The following is an 18487-nucleotide window of genomic DNA, read 5'->3' on the forward strand; positions in this document are numbered from 1 at the left end:
GTGTGGGTCACGGTCACGCTCTAGATTCCAGGGGTTGAGCCCTGGAGAACCGCGGCGGCGCGTTTCTCCAAGTGGTTCCCGCCCTGGAATCCGCGTGGCACCGCCTCCCACCGCGGGCGAGGGATGCGGCAGCACCGGGGCCGGGCGAGGGAGGCCCGCGGCGCCCGCGCTCCGCCAGCCCCTCGGTGCCCCGCGCCGCGCTTGTCGGTGCCCCCCCAGCCCGGTGAGGCCCCCCAGCCCGCGCGCCTGCTCGCGTCCGTCCGCGCTCCCGAGCCAGCTGGCCGGGGGTGGCGTGTGCCTACGTCATATGGGCCGCCCGCCTCCGATTGGCCGCGACCGCCTCACCAGACCGCGAGCGCTCGGGCGCGCGGGCGGGGCGGGGCGCGCGGAGGCCACGCCCCCAGGCACGCGAGCGGGGCGGCGGGCCGCTCTCGGGTCACGTGACCCAGGGCTCGTCTGCTTTCCTTATAAGCCTCGCGCCTCGCGCTGGGCGCCGCGGGCCCAATTCCTCGCGGTCCGGGCTGGGACCTTTCCGTGTCGCCTCCTCCGACACCTCCTCGGTCCGCGAGCCCGCGGGCGGGCGCCCCTCTGCCAGGTAGGCGGGGCGCGGTGGGGTCCTAGGAATGGGACCGCCGGCCTCTCCCCGGGTCTGTGACCCCGACCCCAGCCGGGGCAGGGGCTGCACCCCTGACCCCCGTGGGCCGGGCCACTGGTCCCCTCCTCCCGCGGGGACGCCAGTACCCTGTGCTGGCCGGCCTGCGAAAGCGCGGGGTCTCGGAAACTTTGGGGCCGGACGGGGCGTGCACGGGCTGCGTTCGGGCGGGAACGGAGCCGACTGTGCAGCCCGCGCCTGCGCCCCCACCCTCCGTCGTGCGCCCTGCGCCCTGGGCTCCGGGAGGGACAGTTTTCCTGGACATGACGGCGGGAAATGAGAGCACAGACTCCCCAGCGGGCCTCGCTGCCCCTGCCCTGCTCCGTGGAAATGAACTTGGTCGCGACTCCGCCTTCCCGATCCTCTTTTTCCCTCCAGGACAGCCCGTCAGTCCGGTGACTGATGCCCAGGCTGGACGACCACTTCTGGAGTTGTCCCTGTGCTCGCGGCGCCAGGCACCGAAGCTACTCGACAGCCCGCGCCGGCGCGCTGGCGGCCAAAGTCGGGGGCATGGTCACCTCCTCCGTGTCCGGCTCCGCGCTGCGGGCGGCCGGCGGGGCCCGGGACCCAGAGCCGGCTCGCAGGCCTGGGAGCCCTGGCGTGAGGGGTCAGGCCACCCTCTGGCACCCCCATCTGCTGCAGAGGGGCCTGGTGCTCTTCTCGGTCGGGGTGGTCCTCGCCCTGGTGCTCAACCTGCTGCAGGTGCAGAGGAATGTGACCCTATTCCCCGATGAGGTGATCGCCACCGTCTTCTCCTCCGCCTGGTGGGTGCCTCCCTGCTGTGGGACCGCGGCCGGTGAGTAGGAGTTTCAAACATTTTTTTTTTTTAAGTGTTTGGTGCACAACGTTTTGCAGACTCCGGGAAACACGGGTTTGAAAGGGGAGCCGTGCGGGGCGCGAGTGAGCCTCTCCAGGGCTGGCGGTCGGGGGTCTGCACCCCAGCCCCGGGCGCAGGGTGGTGGTGATGGAGACGAGACCTGGCGTGTGCACCGCCCGGGCACCTCCACCGGGCTGCCTGGTCCGGTCGCGGTTCTCGCGGTTTGGGACGCGGGCCGACACTCGGTCCGCCGCTGTGATTGGTCGCCGGAGAACTGGTGAGCGGAGGCCGCGGGCTGCCATTGGCTGCCGCGGCCACCACGCTACGGGCTGGGGGACTGAAAACAAACCGTCACGTGGGCGGCGGGCGGAGGCGGAGCCTGAGAGAGGCCTCCCCGCTTCCTTTTAGGGCCACCGGGGGCAGAGCCCGGCCCTGCCCCTGACCTAGGGAGGGTGACCCTGCGTCCAGAGGGTGGGTACCTGGCCGGAAACCACACGGGCTCAGTCCAGACTGTCGATGGGCAGCGGCCTCTGCGCAGATTTCTACTAGCTGCTTGGATGGGGAGGCTGAGTCGCCCCCTGTCCGGGCCACATGGTACTTCTGAGAAGTCACAGGGCATGCCTGGCAGCTGCTTCCCGTGGCCTCAACTCCGCCACGTGGAGACACGGAGGCGCAGGCGGGCCCTGTTCTGGGCTCCCACAAACTCCGGGCGCGGGCCCCGAGGAGGCGGCGGGCCCTGCTGCGTGTTTTGGCCGGCCCCTCCGGCCGCCGCCCTCGGCGCCAGCGCCACTCGCTTGGATGCCTCATTATGGGGCGCTTGGCTCCGCCCCACTGTGCAGAGGTGGACACCCAGTCTCGGGCTCAGCAGCCAGGTCCAGACGGGTGTCCTTAGCTGCATGCCGTCCCCCTGCAGTCTGGTGGGTCACACACTCCCTGAGGACAGCGGGAAGGCAGGAGGCTTGGAGTGGCCGTGGGGTGCGGGTGGGGGAAGCGGTAGTTTCTGAGCAGGGGCGGGGTGTGTTTGTCTTGGTCCTCAAAGGTAGGGTCCGGCCTTTAAATATACAACTGGGCTGGAGAAATGTCGCGTGAGAGTAGAGATTTCTACCTCAATAGGTGCGAATTCTGTTGTCCACACACATTTGGTGCAACGGCTTCATTCTTTGAATCCAAAACTTGATTTTAAAAGGGTTAGTTTAGGCTGTCTTTGTCAGGAAATACCAGGCATACTTGAAACAGTTCCTCATACCTTTTTTTTTTTTTTTTTCTGGTCTCAGCCAAGAGCATGCGAGCAACACCCCACAGCACATTTTCCCACTTGGCCTCTGACTTTGGAGGGTGAGGTCAAGTTCTAGTGCAGTGAGTTGCAGAGCTTCAGTTCTGTTTTTCAAAGCTCCAGAGTCGGGTGTGATAGAATTGAGCACGAAATTGAAACCAGAAACCGAAAGCCTTTGGCGTGAGCATTTGGCTAGAACTGCGTTTCTTGGTTTTCTGTCCCAGACCCTAAAGCAGTTTTCTGTCTTCCCTGGGACGCGAGGCAGAGCCTCTGCCTGGCTCTCGGGTCCCCCCCAGGGGGCCCCGGGCTGCACCCCAGCGGTCACCAGGCCCCTCACACCTTGCACCGGCTTCCCTCCTGGAATGCCACGCCTTCTCTTGTCCAAAGTCTCTCTCCCGTTCATGCTGTGCGGCTGTGTCTGCGAAGGTTCCTCGCTGCTCACATCCCAGCCAGCTCCTCCTCCTGTCTCTTTGTTACGTGATGTCACCCGCATCTTACACGGGAGGGCACGGACACGGGAGCAGGCCCACCAGCAAGCTGGGAATGGAGACCCAGTTCTGCGCCTGGACCACGGGCCTCTGCAGCTCAGGGCCTGGGCCCCGGGGACAGGAGCGTGCTTGGCCGGTGGCAGTGCGGCCCGGCCCAGCATGGTGCTCGGGGTGCCCGGGGTCTCCTAGAGTTCTGTCCCTGCTCACCAGCAAGTCCGGTGCCGCCACCTGGGCGTGGGTACGACCCACACATCAGCGTGGGAGCAGCACCAAGGTGCGGGCCGGGAGGACGTCAGAACCGGCGAGGGGACTCGTGTCTCAAGTACTCATGGGAGCTGCCCTGTCAGTGGCAGGACAGAAGTCCCATGGTGACTCGGGGAGAGAAAGCTGCCTCTGCAGGCTGCTCGGTGGTCTGCGCCCCAGGCCCCTGCGGCTACGTCTCTGCTCAGTTCATGCCTGTGTTGAGCTGAACCGAAGAGCAGTGGTTTTGCTTTCAGCTCCTCAAAACTGACGCACACGCGCGCGTGCGTGTGTGTGTGTGTGTGTACACTCCAGGAAATCGAAAACACAACGAGTCTGAACTTCCGTGATGTGTGCGAGCAGGCGCTTCCCGGAAAAGGGCTGGTTCGCGGAGCAGTTCGGTGCCGCGCCGCGCAGAAAGCGCGCGGTGCCGGGCTGCTGTCAATCATTACGCCGGGTACGTCGCTCAGCGCGCACTGACTCTGTTCTCTCCTCTCTCCCCACAGCGGTGGTCGGCCTCCTGTACCCCTGCATCGACAGCCACCTGGGCGAGCCCCACAAGTTTAAGCGGGAGTGGGCCAGCGTGATGCGCTGCGTGGCCGTGTTCGTGGGCATCAACCACGCCAGCGCTGTATCCTTCTGTGGGCGCCCCGAGCCCAGAGCGTGGTCCTGGGTCTCGGGTGGAAGCACTGGGTTACTTTGAATGAGGATGTGCTGCCTGGTGGGTGGGCAGGACGGTGCCCTTCCGGGTGCTTGACCTCTTGACCTGGTGCTTAGTTTCCACACAGCAGGAGTTTCGAACAGGGACAGTGCAGAATCCTTAAGTTCATTTCCGGAGACGGTGGAAAGGCCCCCCCGAGACCCAGGGGGCTGTTTTCCCTCCTCTGTCGGGCCGTATCTTGCTTCCTCGGGGCCCATTCTGTAAATTCTCGTTTTGACCCGACGGCCTTGGGTCGTGAGGACCTGGTTCCTGGGGCTCGGTGATGAGCAGTGCCAGGGCCGCTCCTCCTCGGGCGTCTCCCAGGAGGCTGGTGGTGACCACGCCGGTCCCCGAGCTGGTCCGAGCTCAGGGTCCTTAGCACCAGCTCCCTGATCTCCAGCGTCCCCGGGTGGGGCGCATCGCGCGGAACAGAAATGCATTTTGGGGAAGAAGGTCCATGTGTCCCGGGTCTAACTACACTCCTTCGGCGGCAGCAGACCCCATTTTCAAACCGCAGAGAAAGATAATCTCAGGGTGACCGGTTCCGGCACCTGCTCTGCCCCTGCCCGAACGGCGAGGAGGTCACGGAAGGACACAGCAGGCCATCTTGCCCCCACTCGGCCCGTGTCCCCCAGCTGACAAGCTGCGCTGTGGTGGAAGCCAGCCGGTGCCCACGTGGATTTGGGGGCGGCAGCAAGCACCGCCTGAGGAGGGCCTCACGCCAGCGCGGAGAGGGCCCCCGAGAGCAGGCTGCGGGTGACTTACAGCAGCACAGGCTGTTCTGTGGCCAACCTGCCCGCCGGACTCCATACGCGGCTGTCAGAGGTTGGCTCGTTGAGTCCAGTTTTTACCCAGGGACCCCAGAGAAGCTTCTGGATTGCGGGGCCCTTGTATCCGACCATCTCTGCTGCTCGCCGGCCGCTGTCCTGGGTGGAGGTTCACGTGCACGAGAGGAAAAGCGGTGCAGGTTCTGGGGTTCTCTGTGTTTTCACCTTTTTAAAAATCGCTGACTTTTCCTTAACTTCCGCCTCACCAGAAACTGGATTTTGCCAATAACGTCCAGCTCTCCTTGACACTGGCGGCCCTGTCCTTGGGCCTGTGGTGGACGTTTGACCGGTCGAGAAGCGGCCTCGGGCTGGGCATCACCATCGCCTTCCTCGCCACGCTGATCACGCAGCTGCTGGTGTACAACGGCGTCTACCAGTAAGCCGCGCCCGCGTGTGGCAGCCTGCCCACGGCCGCCGCTGCCGATTAAAAACACGCACGTAGCTGAGGGGGCCGAGTTCGATTTACACAGGCACACCATAGACTTAGGCATGGAATTCTCAGAGACGCTGCCTGTTGCTGATGGGCATGCTGAAGACACACCCCCACAATGCCATGTAAAGTGGGGTCCCGACCCCTGGGCCGCAGACCAGTACGAGTCCGTGGCCTGTGAGAACCAGGCCCGCCCAGCAGGAGGGGAGTGGCCAGGGGTCACTGCCTGCTTGCTGCCTCCTGTCCCCCAGCCCCCTGGTTGGTGAAAATACTGTTTTCCATGAAACTGGTCCCTGGTACCAAAAAGGTTGGGGACCCCTGGTGTAAAGGGAAGCCAGGCAGGAACAGGGACATCACGTTCCCGGTCAGCAGGGCTCCCGCGGGCATCGGCCCGGCCCTCACGCGCCCCCTCTTCCCGCAGGTACACGTCCCCGGACTTCCTCTACATCCGCTCCTGGCTGCCCTGCATCTTCTTCTCGGGGGGCGTGACCGTGGGGAACATCGGGCGACAGCTGGCCATGGTAGGTGAGACCGTCACACTCGCTCCTGGCCCTGGAGTCGCGCTGCAAGACAGAACCGCTTTACGGGGTACACTTTGCTCTGTGTTGACGAGTGTCTGGTGGAGACCCGCAGCAGCTGCTGTTGAGAAAAGCCACAGCACAGACACGGCGGGTGGGGCTGCCTGAGGTTCCCTGGTACCCGCTCGGCTCGCAGGACACGCTGAGCTGTGGCAGCGTGTGTTGTGATGTCCTGCCTCCTCCTGTGAGGGCAGGCCACTTGGGGACTGGGCGGCAGAGGCACACAGCCCCAGGCTGCCGACCCTGCGGGGGCCAGGTCAGGCCTGGGTCGGCATTGAGGGCAGACAGCCCGTCCTTCCTGAAAGAGCAAGAAGCCGACCCCCGACCCCCGCACCCCTGCCTGGGCCCAGTGCATCCTGGGAGCCGGCAGGAAGTGAAGTCAGGGTCCTGGGAACAGCTGTTCTCGGTAGTTAAGATTCTGAACACTTGACGGAAAGGAAACTCGGTGTGGGCATTTCGTTTGGTGTTGACTTTGACTCGAGGGCTTAAATAAAATGAGCTGAGAGCAGCAGCAGCTACTCTTGGAGGGACCATCGCTCTCAGATAAACCTGGGGCTTGCTCAGAAAACTTATCTTTACCCCTCGTCTGCTGTTTTTACGACAGGACGTTTTCTGTGCTGGCCGATGTCCCTGCCTTTTAGTTTCTCTTCCATTCCTCCCCCGTGTCTGTAAATACCCCCCGAGAGCCCTGCCTCCTGAGAAACGTGCATCCCAGCTCCCTGCTTTTCTCTCCTCCTCCAGGAAGCCCTCCATCTACCTCCGCCTGAAGGCAGGGTACCTGTCCTCAGGGTCGTGCCATTTTCTGGGCCCCAGAGAGCTCCTTTTTTTGTTTACTTGTTTTCCAAACTTTGGCCTTTTTAAAATTCAAGACTTGGATTGGGAGTGAAGGGAATTACTTTTGCTGCAGATGAAGTCGGGACTGAAGAATAAGCAGTACATCTATAATAAGGGTTGTCGCAGAAAGCAGTGACTCCCTGGAGCCTTGACTGCGCCCGCCTCACTGTCGTTTCTCCTGGCACCTCTTGTCCCGGGGACTTCTCCCCACCCCCTGAAACCACAGCCAGAGGTGGTGGTGCTCCTCCCCCCGCCCGACCCGGGCGTGGCTGCAGGTGGGCGACCGTGCCCAGGGTGGGGAGCAGCCTTTCACGTGCTGTGCTCTCACCACTTCCGGCTGGGACAGAGATTGGCCCCTGGCCCCAGACATCCGTCCCAGGCAGCGACTCTCTAGAAAGAGCAAGTGGCACATCTCCTTAGACGGAGACTTAGGGTAGGGGAGCTACATCCCTAGTGTTCCTTCAGAGAGAGGGAAAGACGAACAGCTTTCTCAGCTCCTTCCGTCTGTGAAGACAGGCATGCTCTGCTCGAAATCCAAACGCTCATGTAAACCCAAGAAACTGGTTGCGTCCTAGGAACAGACGCAGCACCCTGGCCTGGCCCTTTGCACTCACAGGGTGGCCTGAGGAGCAGACCCAGCTCCGAGTCTTCAGGGCCTGTCTGCTGCTCCCCTCCGGGGCCTCTCTGCTGCTCCCCTCCGCGTTTCCTGTCTCCATCACCCCTCCCTCTCTGGGTCCGCCTGGTGGCCGGTTGGTATGTGCGCCCTGAGCGCATTATTTGTGCCCTTCTCTGCTCGCAGGGCGTCCCCGAAAAGCCACACAGTGACTGAGTCTCGCGCCCGCTGCTTCTGAAAGGACAGCCAGACGTGGGACAGGACGCCAAGCGCCAGACTGCGACGGAGTCGTCTCTCCTCCGCGATCTGCTTTGTCGGGCCTGGCAGACACGCCGCTCCGGGGACAGCCCCGCCCACGAGCGGGTGGGCGCAGCCGGGCCGCCCGCCCGGAAACACGGCCGTGGCTGCCCTCGCCAGCGTCTGCCCCGCGGACCCTGGGTCTCCTGCCGGGGCAGGCGGGTGGCGGTGGCAGTTTCCACGTGTTTGATGCCATTTATGTCGCAAAATGCAAGTTGCCATATTTCAAAGCCTTGGACTGAAAGCACCAGCCCCAGCTCTCGGTTTGGGGCCACACCCGCGGGAGGGGGGAGCTTGAGGGCGCTCAGGCAAGGCGAGAAAAGGATTAGAAAAGGTATTCATCCAAAAGATTTTTAAAAATTGGGTTGTGTAAAACTACACGGAGCGGCGGGGCAAACGCTCTCGCGGCCGCACGTGCGTGTCCCGGAGGCGGTGGCGCCCCCCGCGGCGCTTGGCGCAGACAATCCGAGAGCAGAGGGCGGCTCCGTGCGCAGGGACAGAGTCCGCTCCGTCCCGCGCTTCAGCCCTCGTGAGCCGGCCCGTCGACCCGTCGGTACTCCAGCGTCCAGGTGACGGCGTCCCCCCGCCCAGCTGCAGCCCTACGGGATTCGCAATCCGGGATGGCCTTGCCCCCACGCTCCGCCTGCAGCGCCGCGGGTGCGCGGAGCCTCCGCTGCGCCAGGCAGTGGGTGAGCACAGCGCATGCGCGGGGCGGCGCAGGCCACGTCAGACCCGATTTGCAAGTGTTGGGTCGTTAACTTCAAGTGCAATGTGTACGAAAACCAATCTGAGCCTTGTATCCTCCTACGTATTTATTTTTTTTTTAAACGTGTGAGATGTTAGAGAGAGGGTTCCCCATCCATCCATTTCAGCACTGCATGGAGGCAGCATTCAGCAATAATTTCTTTCCAGTGGGAAGTCCCTTGGCGGGGCCCGCCACTGAGCCCTGGTCCTTCGAAATACTCCGGTTTCGTGGGTTTAAGTAAACATGTCGTTTTCACTTACAAAGTTGTCCTTTTTTTGTATTTTGAAATTTCGGTGTTTTCTGTTTAAATGCTGTGAAAGCAGCTTGGTGAGAAGATCCCCAGGACGGAGACCGGCAGCCTGACCGACTGGACCAGCGGGCCTGCCTGCGGCCGGGGCCGCGCGCGGGGCTCCTGGGACACTCGCTCCCTGCAGCGGCGGTTTCATTGTTGCGGGGAAATCTCTTCCCGTAGATGGCACGCTCCCCTGGCCAAGTTGTTATAGGGGGCTTTTGTTGAAAGGAAAAGGGGGTCGTTCCGAACTTGGCAATGACCCCTACACATTTTCTAAAAGCCAGTGATTAGAACACGCACAGGTATTTGGGTGGTGTGTCGGTATTTTATGAAAAACAACTTATTAGCTGAACACATTCATCAGGTCTTTCATTACACTTGCTGCATAAAGAACAAGTTTGTGTGTGTTTTTTGTGGGGGGGTTTTTTTTGTTTGTTTGTTCTGTTTTGTTTTGTTTTGTTTTTTGGTCTTCAGCTGGAAGTCAGTCTGTACCTGTTAGAAGTGACGTGGCCAAAAAGCGTGGATCGGCACACTTCCTTTGCCAATACTGTACAGCACGTGTGTGAACCAAAGCGATGCGAGTGTGAAAGTGTGACACGGTGTGAGGAGTTTGCACTACCCCAGGTGGAGCGGCCAGGGAGCTTCCCATTCTGTCTAGGTTTCCCGCGTTGTGTTCTTTTTGCATTTTTTTAAAAATTTCTATTAAAGGTTCAAAACCAACCATTGTATGGAGATGGGTTTTTCTTTGCAAGGCGGAGGCGTGTTTGCATGTGGAGTGGAAATAACTTGATGGCTCTTCAGACTTCGGCTTCCACGCGGCCTCTTGGGAAAACACCACGGGCGGGTGTTGCGTCCTGGTGACGGAGAGGGTGTCATCGTGACCACACTTTCACCGCCTCCTGTCCCCTCCCACCGACTGCCCTTGCCCAGGTGTGCTGTCCTCCGTCTTGGAGGGAGAGGCCCCTCCCCGTGGTCCAGATGGGGGTCTGGGGGTCTCCAGAGCCCCGGAGAGGGGCCGAGCACCAGAGCGGGCCGCCGCCAGCCCGAGTGGTGAGTGGTGTGCTCACCCGGGCGTCCGTTGGTAGACAGTCACCCCAGGTGGCCGGAGGGTCACCGCCGCCTCCGGCATCTCCCTGCCTTCTGAATCAGGCCTGTGAACGCCCACTCTGCTGGGCGCCGGGTTCCAGGTCGCAGACGAGGGTCCGAACTGGTCTCCCTCCAGGGCTCGGACACCCGGTGCCTTGGGGGCATAAACACACCTGAGCGGCAGTGACTGGGCGTGGTTGGCTGCCTCGAGCAGCCGGGCCCCAGGACACCGGGCGCGGCCCTGCGCTGCAGGGATCTGTCACAGAGCTGGCCTGACGTCCGGGAACCCAGGCTCCCCAGGGGTCGCTCCGGGAAGCACTTAGGAACCACCGGGCCTGGGACCTGGGACCTGACCCTGGCGGGGTGGGGGGGGCAGGGAGCTTTTTCAGAGAAAAGGACAGAGGGGCTGAGGCAGCAGGTGGGACTCCGCCCACACAGAGCTGGGGTCCCCTGCCCTGTCAACGCCGCCCAGGGAGGGGATCTTCCAGACAGCGGCGCCGTGGCCCCTCGGAACGGAAAAGGAAAAGAAGCCGTGGTCTGCCCCAACCCTCAGTTGCGTGTCACAGCTTTTGTAAAGTGTGTGTTAACTTGTGAAACGCATGTCAACGACAGCAGAGAGAAAAGTTCACCTTATTTTATACTCAACCCAACATGCTTCACCACCAGGGGCCCCTCCCACACGTGACCCCAAACTCCCAGACGACCTGGCAGGGAAGGCGGCAGAAGCGCCCCCGGTCCCAGGCGCCCGGAGATTCACCTGGGGTGTGCGCAGCTGACCCAGACGAGCCCCCGGCACCCCCAGCAGCAGCCCGCATCTGCATCTGGGGGGCCAAGTCGGGGAGTGGGGCCGTGCCGGGGGCGGTTCCAGTCCCCGGGCAGCAACTGATCTCAGCCCACCACAGGTGAGGCGCGCAGCCCACCGACTGGCCCCTCCATGCGAGGAGGCCCCAGAGGCAGGAGCTGGGGAGGGACACAGGGCATGGCGTCGGTTTGGCCAGTTCTCAGAGTCACCTGCAGCCTTCCCCCGGCCACGTTTCTGGCAGGTGGGAGACTTGAATCAGATGTAACCAAGCCGCCTGGCGCCCGCGTCCCCACTCAAGTTACAGATGTCCCCTTGGTCTCGGTGCCGAGACTCGCAGGGAGGCCTCCATGAAAGCCCCCGACGTGCGGTCGTGACCCCGCGGCGGCACACAGGCCCTGAGGGAGTTGCAGGGTCCCAGGAAGCAGATCCCAGCAGAGGTGGGTGGGGGCTCCTCTGGGCACAGCGGCTGTGCCAGTGCAGGCCGGGTTCCCCGCGACCTCGGTGTGCACCCCAAGGTCATGCCTGCCCAGGACGAGGGTCTGGGTCTGTGTGACCGAGTGGCCCCTGCACGGTCTCGTGCAAGGGACGTGGTCGGCACCTGGGTGTTCTCCCCAGCTGTGGGCTCACAGCCGTCCGCAGCCCCCGCCCCAGCGCCCTGGCGCCTCCCTCTGCTGCCCACGGCGGGCTGGGCCGCAGACGCCATGAGTGCCCGACCTCGGGGCACCTTTCCACCCAAGGGGTCGTCTTTTCGAGGCGCTGCTGCGCCCTCTGAGCCCTGACAGGCGCCTCTGGCTGCTTTCAGACCAGCGGAATCCCTCACAACCGGGGGCCTCCTGACCAGCGCCCTTGCCCCTGATTCCACGTCAGCTGCGTCCGTCGCAAAGACCCACCCAGGCCGAGCGAGTGGCAGCAGCTCGGGCCCAGACCGATTCCGAGGGGAGGGGAGGGGAGGGACACGAGGGGACCCCAGGTCAGCACGTTCTGCTCGCTGACGGCCCCCCCGATGCCTGGCCCTGCCGGCCACTCCCCAGGCCTGCCTGCTCCGAACCAGGGAGCACAGTGACGCCCTGTCTGAAGGTTTCTCACCAACAAAATCACTGCATTTCCCGAGACCCACATACGGACCAGTGTTCGTAATTGTACAATCAGCCATTCAAAAGCATCAGGGGAAAACGTGACCGGAGACCCCGTGTGCCCGGGGACCCCTCACTCCTGCCCTGGTGGCAGAGACCAAAGCCACTAGGGAGACACAGCTCTCCAGGGCCCCTGGTTTCTGTTTCCTCTCGGAAACCCCAATCCCCGTCCACAATACCGTATTTTGCCGTGTATAATGCGCACCCCCGTTTTTGTGCGTGTTATGCACAGGATCACTGCACCCATCGTTATACCCAGGGTATGTAATCATCACACCCATGCGTAACACGTATCCTTATTCCCCTGAAAAACCTGGGCAAACGAGTGCACGCTATACACGGTGAAATACGGTAGGCATTCCGCGGCAGGCAGTCAAACAGGTGGCAGGCATTATGAAACCAATCCTCGACTAGAAGCGGCCTCGGGTTTGAAAGGCAGCACCTGCACTTGGCACCTGGCTGTCCGTGAGGAGCAGTCAGATCACGGGCATCCGGGGGCCGGGCTGTCCAAGAAAAGCAGGGAGAAGCTTCCTTTCCCCAAATAGGGTTGCCTGTGGTTTGCACCCCAAGGCCGCTTCCGCCTGCAGCTGCTTCTCTGGGGTTCGCTGTTCCGCACCTGCAGTGCCACGGGCTACCTTGTGCCCGCCCCCCACAAGGAATGTGCGTGGAAGCCTTCGCCCAGCCCCTCCCAACGTGACCCCACCTGGAAACCGGGTCTCTGTGCCCGTGAGGTCTCCGGGTGGCCCTGATTCCACAGGACGGTGTCCTCGTCGAAGGACAGCCGCGGACACCGACGGCACACTGGAGAGGGCGTGAAGACGAGGACGGGAGGGAGGCGTCTGCGCGCCGAGGCCGTGGCGGAGGGAGGGGGCCCCCGCACTCCTGGTCCCCGGACTTCTCGTTTCCGGCCTCCAGAACCAGGAGACGAGACAGCTCAGTCGTGTGTGTGTGTGTGTTGCTTTGTGTCATGACAATTTTGCTTTTCTGGGAGCATAATATTGTGGCTCTAGCGGTCCCCTCTACCTGCCCTTCCCATCCAGACTTCTGGAGTTTCCCCGGTGGGGTCTACACTCCTTGCTTGTATTTAATTTTGAAGATCTTGCCCTGGTTGGTGTGGCTCAGTGGATTGAGCACCAGCCTGCAAGCCAAAGGGTCGCTGGTTTGATTCCCGGTCAGGGCACATACCTGGGTTGCAGACCAGGCCCCCAGTAGGGGGCGCACAAGAGGCAACCACACATGGATGTTTCTCCCTCTTCCTTCCCCCTTCCCCTCTCTCTCTAAAAATAAATAAAATCTTAAAAAAAAAAAAAAAGGTTGCTCTGGCTGGCGTAGCTCAGTGGATTGAGCCGGGCTGCGAACCAAAGTGTCGCAGGTTCGATTCCCAGTCTGGGCACATGCCTGGGTTGCAGGCCACGACCCCCAGCAACCGCACATTGATGTTTTTCTCTCTCTCTCTTTCTCCCTGTCTTCCCTCTCTAAAAATAAATAAATGAAATTAAAAAAAAAGGTTTGCTCCAGAATCTATTGTGGATTTCTGTCATTTGGAACATTCCCACATGGTCCAGTCTGTGTCCCTGGCAGGAGAAGAGCTGACGTGTCACTCCAGATCTTGGGAGACGGTGGGAAGGTGCCACCTGCACGTCACGTGGGCCGAGAAGCCTAGCACCGCTCTGTCAACAAGGAAGAGCTGCTGCTGTTTGTGTGACCGCGGTCGTCTCGGGTTAGAATCACTCACCAGGTGGATTTTCCACACGGAGAGCAGCTAATCTGCCGCTGACCCCGAGGGCCAGGGCTGAAAACAAAACAAACGGGGAAGGCCTGGGGCGGAGCCGCCCTCCCCGCCCTGCCCCCCAGGCGGGGGCGGGGGACCTCACCCAGGTGTGGCAGCCAGATCCCCTGACCCTACCCAGGGGGCCCGAAGCCGCTCCCAGGGGAAGGAGTGGCCGAGCCTTCCTCCTGCCCCCAACGAGGAACCCCAGCTGGGCACGGCGTCCAAAAACCACTTCCCACATCAGACCGGGGGCCTGAACTTGGCCCTGAAACATCCCCCGGGGCCGTCAGGGGTTCCCCCAGCTGGGGCCTTCTGGCACACGCCATGGCTGCATTTGCGGAGAAGGGAACTCTCGGCCAGGAATCTATTTCCATTCCTGCCAACCCTGCACACCACCCCGCAAATTTACAGTGAAATGCTTGCCCCGCGCCCCCTTTCCACTACGTTTACGTGTGCTTTTCCCTGAACGGTGCCGGCGCCCCCTGGTGGCCGCGGCCGCACCTGCACCTCCTCCAGGCACACCTCCCCCACCCGCGTCGTCGCAGATAAAGTGGGTTCTACAGACATTTTTTAAAGGCCAGTCTCAGCGGGGGTTTGCATGCTGGAAACAGTGTGTGCAGTTCAGCCTTTTTCTTTAGCTGCGTGTAAACGGGATCGAGCTTTGGGCAATTTATTCGCTGGCTGGGACTTGGGGGACTTGCCGACCAGATTGCTGAAAATGAGTGTTTAAGAAAGAAACGACGCATGAGCGGCCAGAGCGAACACTGCCGGAAGGTCAAGTGAATAATGCGGTGGAAATAGCCACCGGGTCCGTCCAGACCCCGTGCCCCGCCACCTGCCGGCTTTTTTTTTAAGATGTTATTTATTTTTTAGAGAGCGGAAGGGAGGGAGAAAGAGAGGGAGAGAAACATCACTGCGTGGTTGCCTCTCGCACGCCCCCTACTGGGGACCTGGCCTGTAACCCAGGCATGCGCCCTGGCTGGGAATTGAACCCTCGACCCTTTGATTTGCAGGTCAGCCCTCAATCTACTGAGCCACACCAGCCAGGGCTCAGTCTGCTGGCTTTTTTAAACCAGCCGCTCACACCTGTGAATGAGTGGTTACACGAAACTGCCTCTCCCTTCCCTGGGTTTCCTGGGACTCCTGATCAGCACCCCCCAAACGCTACCCCACCCCCCCGGGGGTTGCAGAAGGAAAGCAGGTTCTTGAGCCTGTTGAAGGGGAATCAGTTCCAGGGCTGAGGCAGGGCTCCGATGCAGGGGCGGGGGAGCCAGGTGAGCACACCTGCCTTCAGGTGTCTCCGCGGCCGAACGGCCTATTTGACCTGGTGGGGAGAAGCGCCTCCATGGGCCCCCAGCTGCTCCCGGCTGCTGTGGAGACCCGGGAAGGAGAGGCCACTCCTGCACAACCACCTGAAGCCAACAGGTGAGAGCCTCCGCCCCCGGGCCCAGGTGAAAAGCACTAACCGAAGCTGCCACCCAGGCCAGTGGGTGTCAAATGAGCCACTTGGTAGCAGGCGCATTAGTGAAGAAAAATGCTACACTTTTTTTTCTTTTTAATTTGTGGGGGTGAGTAGCTGGAAGCCCTATCAGCAAGGGAAACTGAGGAGACTGGGGACCCTCCCTGCACGCTGGGCTGGCTGGGAGGGGCCCTGCACGGAGGGAGGGGGAGGTGACGCTGCTGGCTCCAGCCCTGGGACACAGCGGCACCCCTCTCTGTCCCCACCCTGTCACTCCACAGATCTGCCTTTGCAGCCACGGACAGAGCCGGCTGAGGCCGGCACTCTTAGCCGTTTGGGGGCCATAGAAGGTGCCGGGAACAGAAGGTGAGCTCTCGGGGACAAGGCCCGAGGGTCCCCAAGCACTGCCCACCGGCTCTGGGGCCACCAAGGCCACCTGAGGTCTCCACAAGCCACACCACCCAGGGGGACCTGTGATGCAGGCGTAGCCGTGTGCCAGAGACACGGTGGCTCCAGATACAGAGTCTAAGGGGTGCAGAGGCCCAACCCTGGGGGTCCCCAACCCCGGGCCCAGCAGTGTGGGGCCGAAAAAAGACCCTTGCTAGGCTGAGAAGATGGGAAGGACCCCACCGGAGTGATAGTGCAGGGCGTCTCCCCTCCTCAAACTGCCCCCTTCCTGCCAGACGACGTTGGCTGACAACCTCACCTCTTTCTCCAGGTGGGGGTCAAGGCGGTGACCAGGCATCCCCGCCACTGGGGGCTCAGGTGCAAGACAGGGGCCCCACGCCTGGTGGCTCTGCCCCCCATGATGCTCCGGACGGTCCCCACAGCCGTCACACTCCGGGAACCTGCTGCCACGCCACGTGGGGTGCAGCTGCCTTTCTGCAGATGCCCAAGGATCCCAGGATTTGATCTCTGTCTTAGTTTATCGAATAATCATCGTTTGAAAAGGAACATAGTTTCTCTGGCTTCTGATACCCAGGAGCAGACCCCGCCCCTCCTTGCCCCTCTGCTGGCCGCCGGCTCAGCTGCTGCTTCCAGGCCCTTCTTGCACCGAGCATGGAGGGGGTGTCCCTGCCCCCGCAGGCGAGTCCTCCTCTGGAGTGGGCGCTTCTGCTCCCGCACGCACCCACTCAGCGCCTCTGCCCCTCCCTCCGACGCAGCGTCCTCCTCCTGAAGCGAACTGAGTGGCCCCAACGTTGCGACTGTGTAGCTACTGTTCACCGCTCAGCCCTGTAGCGCGTTAGGATGCTGCTTATTCTTGCTGTTTATTTTCCTGAGCGATGTTTTGTCGTCTCCCCCCACCCCAGGCGTTAATCACTGCCTTCCCCCAACTAGCTCAGCCTCTCCCTGACCCCACAGCCCCGATAGAGGGCACAGGCTCGTCCCGTCTGGGGCTCTCATCCTCCAGCTGTCTCCCCCCGCCTGGGCTGGCCGCTCCCCTGGCTCCTGCTCTGCACCCCCCCCCCACCTGGCTGAGTCTCCGCTCTTCCCTCGGCCCCGGATGCACACTCAGGGCCCCCCCCCCCGGGGCGCTGGGCATCATCTCCTCTTCGGGCATATTGTCACGAGTTTGTGCCTTTTCTGTTCTGCCCCTCATGAAGACCAAAATCACAAGGACTAATGAAACAGGTGGCGCATCTCTCTGTTAGGAAAGGTAACTTTGCAACGTAGTGAAACCCCTGTGGGCTGTCCCCCTGCCCATGCTCTGCCCCCGGGCCCCAACCTGGACGTCACCCTTGTTACAGCTTGAACCGTGTCCCCAAGACTGACAGGCCGACGCCCTAACCCCCAGCACCGCCCAGCGGGCGGGGCTTTATTTGGAAAGAGCGCAGTTGCAGAGGCAGGGAAATGAGAGCCCCCGGGGCGGGGCGGACACCAGCAGACAGATGCCCGCAGGCGAGGAGAAGCCTCGTGAGGGCTGCAGGTCGGACCCCACCCGCCGAGGCCCGGCGGGTCTTCAGGCTGCAGGACAAGCGGCAGGAGCGTGACGGGACGGGAAAGGCCAGCAGACGCCTCCCCCCAAGAGACCCTGGTCGCCACAAGGGCAGGCCTGAGGGAGCCAGGGCCCCGGACAGAGGAGGGGGGCCAGGTCGGGCCCGGGGCGGCCGGTCTGAGAACCCATGCCCCCCCCCGACCGACCTCCAGCACCTGCTGACTGCAGGGCCCGTGGCCACAGAAGGCTGGGTGCTGGGGTGCGGCCGGTGGCAGGGACGTCCCCGCAGAGGCCCCTGCTGGACGAATGCCCCCCCCCCGCGTGTCTGCTCCATGCAGTGTAATAAGTACCTGGCACCTCGGAGGCTGCGGCAGAAACCTTGCCTTGCCCCCTCCCCCCGGAAAGCCTTTCTTCCTTCTAGAACCTTCTAGAACCCCTGCGTTGCACCACCCCCCCCACCCCCCCGCGGGGATACCGTGGTTCCGGCAGGGTGGCAGGGGCATCTACAGGGGGGCGGCTTCAGCCTGGGCGCCCTGCTCTCTGCGGGGACCAGGACAGGGGCGGGAGGGAGCGTGCTGCTCAGGCCAGACCCTCAGCGAGCCCCGGGGGGGAACCTCCTAAAGGGGACCCTGCCCCGTGCGAGGGCGACAGGGGTCTGACCGCAGCGCTGGGGCGGAAGGGAGCCTTCTGCTGGGGCGGAGGGGGCGGGGCATGGGCGGGGCTTTTAATTCTACCGCGCGCACCTGCGAGCAGACTTCCAGCACAGCCGCGAGCCAAGGGCGCCGCTGCGCTCCCACGGAGTCGAACCGGCGGGCAGAGCAGGTGCGGCCTCGTCACGGAACACGCCTCTGCTTTGGGTCTGCTTCGCGCCTCTCCGGAGCCCCGGGGCCCTGGTCTCAGTGGTTTGAGACACCGGTCCCTGCCACACTCCTAACGGTTTCAAAGCGACGATGTAGCAGAAAGACTCCAGCACCGCCGCACTGCGGCTCTGAGCGCCCCCCCACAAAGCCTTCCGCCTGCAGCGGGACGCAGGGATTCCGTCTCTGAAAGATGCTGCCACGAAAATGACTTTCACACGGCCCTGGCCGGGAGGCTCTGCTGGTTTCAGCAGCAGCCCCAGACGCCAAGGCTGAGGGTTCAATTCCCAGTCCAGGCACATACAAGAGTCAGCCAATGAGTGCAAGGATGAGAGGAACAACAAAGTGATGTTTCTCTCTAAAATCAATCAATCAACCCTGGCTGGCTTAGCTCAGTGGATTGAGTGTCAGCCTGTGAACAAAACATCACAGGTTCGATTCCCAGTCAGGGTGCATACCTGGGTTGTGGGCCAGGCCCCAGTAGGGGGCGCACAAGAGGCAACCACACATTGATGGTTATTTCCCTCTCTCCCTCCCTTCCCCTCTCTCAAAAAAGAAATAAAATCTTTAAACAATAAAAATAAAACATTTAAAACAACATTAAAAGAAAAGAAGAAAACGAGAGTGATTTTCTCCAGGGCAAAGGTAGTCTTGCCC

The 18487-nt window shown here is 62.1% G+C and overlaps 1 protein-coding gene across 1 annotated transcript; it reads left to right on the forward strand.

The window, feature by feature from the left end:
* Positions 1 to 442: 442 nt before the first annotated feature.
* INSIG1 (insulin induced gene 1) lies at positions 443 to 9506 on the forward strand. The gene is made up of 6 exons (XM_045837813.1): positions 443 to 595; positions 1031 to 1448; positions 3977 to 4101; positions 5207 to 5373; positions 5849 to 5948; positions 7639 to 9506. The coding sequence occupies exons 2-6, from the start codon at positions 1055 to 1057 to the stop codon at positions 7666 to 7668; spliced, it is 816 nt and encodes a 271-aa protein (XP_045693769.1). The 5' UTR covers positions 443 to 595; positions 1031 to 1054; the 3' UTR covers positions 7669 to 9506.
* Positions 9507 to 18487: the final 8981 nt, after the last annotated feature.

This window comes from Phyllostomus hastatus, unplaced genomic scaffold, assembly GCF_019186645.2.
Source record: "Phyllostomus hastatus isolate PE091 unplaced genomic scaffold, TTU_PhHast_1.1 phas_contig_244, whole genome shotgun sequence".
Lineage (NCBI taxonomy): Eukaryota > Metazoa > Chordata > Mammalia > Chiroptera > Phyllostomidae > Phyllostomus > Phyllostomus hastatus.